At 43.8% G+C, this 3,881-nt stretch overlaps 1 protein-coding gene across 1 annotated transcript; it reads left to right on the forward strand.

Moving 5' to 3' along the window:
- The first annotated feature begins 425 nt into the window (after nucleotides 1-425).
- cdkn1ba (cyclin-dependent kinase inhibitor 1Ba) lies at nucleotides 426-3,411 on the forward strand. The gene is made up of 3 exons (XM_053414623.1): nucleotides 426-1,144; nucleotides 1,562-1,719; nucleotides 2,113-3,411. The coding sequence occupies exons 1-2, from the start codon at nucleotides 730-732 to the stop codon at nucleotides 1,708-1,710; spliced, it is 564 nt and encodes a 187-aa protein (XP_053270598.1). The 5' UTR covers nucleotides 426-729; the 3' UTR covers nucleotides 1,711-1,719; nucleotides 2,113-3,411.
- The last annotated feature ends 470 nt before the right edge of the window (nucleotides 3,412-3,881 follow it).

Genomic DNA, 3,881 nt, shown 5'->3' on the forward strand with positions numbered 1-3,881 from the left:
GTACGGGCAGGTCAGAGGAATTGAACGTGTGCTTCCTGTGGTGAAGCAAATCAACTTAGGTTATCTTTAGCATCTACTTTTGAACGTGTCCCCTTACAGCCTGTTATCTTAATGAGTTAATATCGGAATAAAAGCTTCCATGTAAACTTGCTGAGTGATGCGCATGTCATTGAGGATCACAGCCTTTGACCTTAAATCTTCATGTCTGACCTTGAACCAGGCGTTAATGGACAGTTAAACCCGGATCACTTTCTCCTGTAACTCACATTAGTTGACTCTTGTGTGTTTCCCTCATCGAACAGCTCCATGAAGTCACATTCAACACGGAGTTGATCCCATCCAGCTAAACGCTGTTGCCCTGTTCGACTTTAAGAACTGTATGGGCGGTCCCTGCTGCGCAGACCAATGAATCGCCCTCTCTGTTTAAATAGTCCTTGATGTCAACTTTTCTTCTTCACTCATAGCTCCCTCTAACGCCATGTTGGCTGTTATGACTTGACTTGTTGTTTGCATCAGTCTTTACTACGGACTTGACAGGAGTGGCTCTCTCGAACGCTCCCTGCGCCTTTTTGGAGACGCTTTACACCATTTTGGATGAGACGCGCGGATTACGCATGCACCATCCCCCGTGACTTTGCATTTTTACAGGATTACGACTTGGAAGTACGCGTTTGAGAATATTTCATTTTTTTTGGTTGTTGTTTTCTTCCCCCCTCCCCTCCTTGTCTTATGTGCATCAAAATGTCAGATGTTCGCCTTTCTAATGCGAGCCCGACATTGGAGAGGGTGGATGCGCGGCAGCCGGACAACATGAGACCCCCGGTGCGCAGAAACCTTTTCGGCAGACCCGACCGGGAGGAGATACGGAGGAATTTGGCGACGGCGGTGCAGGAGGATGTGGAGGCTTTCAGGCAGAGGTATGACTTCGACCCGGTGGAGGATCGACCGCTGGAGCCGCGTAACTTCGAGTGGCAGGAGGACCACAGCGCCCCGGAGTTCTACCTTCGGCCGCCTCACGGGAGCCAGCCGCCGCGGCGAGAGGAGGAGCTGCCCGGCGGTGACCTCCGGCAGGAGAGGAGCGAGACGCGGCCGGAAAACCAGGCAGCCACGGAGCGGCCGAGGAAAAGACGCTCTGGAGATTCAGGTGATTTATTTTTTTACCTTCCATTATTGAAGCTGTCACGCAGTTTTCGTCCACATCTGAAGTGTCGCTGTGTCGCAATGCGGAGCCGCCAGCCGGGTTCGAGCTGCGGTCGGTTCATCACCATGTCCCTGCTCAGACATCAAATCACTGGGGAGGAGAGAAAACTTAAAAGATACCCGCTTATGAAACTTAAAAAAACTAAAATCCTCCCCGAATTGGAGGCCGCACGTCACTTTACTCCACATTACTTCACATAACTTGTATTATTACATTGTAATCCGCAGAGGTGGCATTCTCGCTAAAATCGGCGGTTTTCCCCCCGGAGTCTGGCAGCAGTTCGTCTGTCAGGTGTACGTGCTGCTCCACACATCCTCACAACTTTCACTGACACTTGTTTGGTCCTTTCTCCTCCGCCAGGTCCCTGCTCCAGCGAGTGTCCCAGTAAAAAGTCGCATGCCGACGAAGAGGATGATGAAGACCCATCGCACGGTGCGGCGACTCAGGCGGTGAAAGCCGCGGAGCAGAGGAGACCCGACCGGCCGGAGAGCAGCGAGGACGTCCAGTGAAAAACAGCGGTAGGTTTGAGATCATTGTCCCGCTGTTCCACTTGTGTCGAGTGCAATGAATTGCCAATAACCCACGGGGCTTCAGTGCCTCAAATACTAACAATCGGCCATCATGTTGGATGCCAATAGACGTGTGTTTACTTGTTTATCATCAGCAGCAACACAATTGAGTTGAAAACACATTTATTTCCTGCATGCAGCACTTAACACGTCATCGACCTTCAATATCTGCAGGTTTTTTAAATCCCCCACAACTGTGTGTGTGTGTGTGTGTGTGTGTGTGTGTGTGTGTGTGTTTGTGTGTGTTAGTGTGCGTGCGCGCGTGCATGAGAGATTCAAGTATGAGCAACTGCTTTTTCAATTGCACCATTCAACAAGCCGTTTCCTCTTTATGTCCCACAGAGCAGCGCAGACCTGTTGCTGGTTTCTCATCATCTGACAGAAGGAGGAGAACAATTAAAAAGAAAAGAGAGAGACAGAGAGAGAGGAAAGAAACAGCCTTTCCCTAAAGAAGGGGATGAGGGGGAGGCTGCACAAGCACTGATTATGAACACTATCAAGTTTTGGCACTCATTTTAATTAAATTGCCTCAGAAGCAGCAGACAATGTAGCAGTGTGCAAATGGATTTTTGCTCATCTTTTTTTTTATTTTGTACCTACTACCTATGTTTCAGATGTAGCACATAAAGGCGAAAAGCATAATATGCTTTTATACTTTTTTTTTCTTCATTTTTTTTTTTTTGTTAAATGTATTTGAATGCGTGTGTGAATTTGACTCGGGAAGTTGCAGTGCAATTTCCAGCAGAGAAATATTATTTTGTTGAAATGGTCGTGTCGTATCATTCTTCAGGTAATTGATGTAAGTTACAAATGCAGATTTCAAAAGTCAGGGTCACGTGGAAACAAAAAAAAAAAAAATGTCTTCACTTTTTCTATGGCTTTGTTTGTCCAGTGTTTAAACAGCCTGTCTTGTTTCTGAAGGCCACACTGAAAGTCGAGGGTCCATCGAACTGGGAGCAGCCATGATAGATAAAGTTTACATGCAAATAATATTTCTTTATTCCCCCTTTCTTTTGTCATTATTATATTTCCTTTTTTTTTTCTGGGTTTTATCCAAAGTTTGTGCCTTTTGGGGGGGAGGGGGAGGGGTGGGAAGGAGGGGTGGCTAAACTGCTGAGCAATATCCAACCAAATTTAAACAGTATTTGCTAATAATCCTAAGAATTAGCTATTATTATTATTATTTTAAAATTAGGTGAGTTATTATTTTAGTGGCTTTTAGGCCATGTATCCCACCCCTTGTAATAAATAAATTCAGTAGTCCAGGCCAACATAGATAAAATATGTTAAAATCACTGGGCTACTTATTATGCAAATATGTGAATCAAAGATTTGTGTTTGTTGCTGTGGAATTCATGTGGAACATGCAATTGCACTATTGTTACTTTCTCATTTATTTTAGTGAAGGCAGAAAACAAAGTTACGCTGCCTTTTTTGGTGTCAAAACTTTGAAGTGTACCTGTGTGCCTTTGTTTTTGTTTGTTTTCGAAAAACACTGAAAAAATTATACAAACTTATTTATGTTGAGCTTTTTTTCCGTGGGTGTATGTATCGCTTCCCAAAGCAACAACTTTTGTGCATTTTTTGTAAATATATATTTTCTTTATTATTTTTAAGATAAATAAACTGTTGCAAAACTGAGCCTAATAATCGATTTTATACCCCGTTTGTTTTGTGTTCTTTTTTTTTCTGTTACTCTATGAGCAGTTGGATTGATTTAAAAAAAGAAAAATACAACCTCCGCTGTAATAAATTCATGTGCTCACTATTTTGATTGAGCAGCACCCAATGCTCCACCCTTCACAAACACACTTACGTTTAATGTGATCCGCCCATGTAAACTGGCTGCTAATAGTCATTACACAAAGTGTGACACAAAGACCTGGTGCAGATAAAAAAACATGCTATTAAAAAGGTTTGATGAATGACAGTAGTGATAGGATCAGGAACAGAACCACCACTGATAAGTCACATAAAGGCCTTGGAATGTGTAGGTTGTTCTCATTCCTGCACAAATTTCCCAACTCAGTCATTTCTATAGTATTCCTATAATGTGCAGATAGGAAATAAGGAAGGCAAAGAGTGAACCGGCAGTATTTGGTGCAGAGTTG

Source organism: Pleuronectes platessa, chromosome 22 (assembly GCF_947347685.1).
Source record: "Pleuronectes platessa chromosome 22, fPlePla1.1, whole genome shotgun sequence".
NCBI lineage: Eukaryota > Metazoa > Chordata > Actinopteri > Pleuronectiformes > Pleuronectidae > Pleuronectes > Pleuronectes platessa.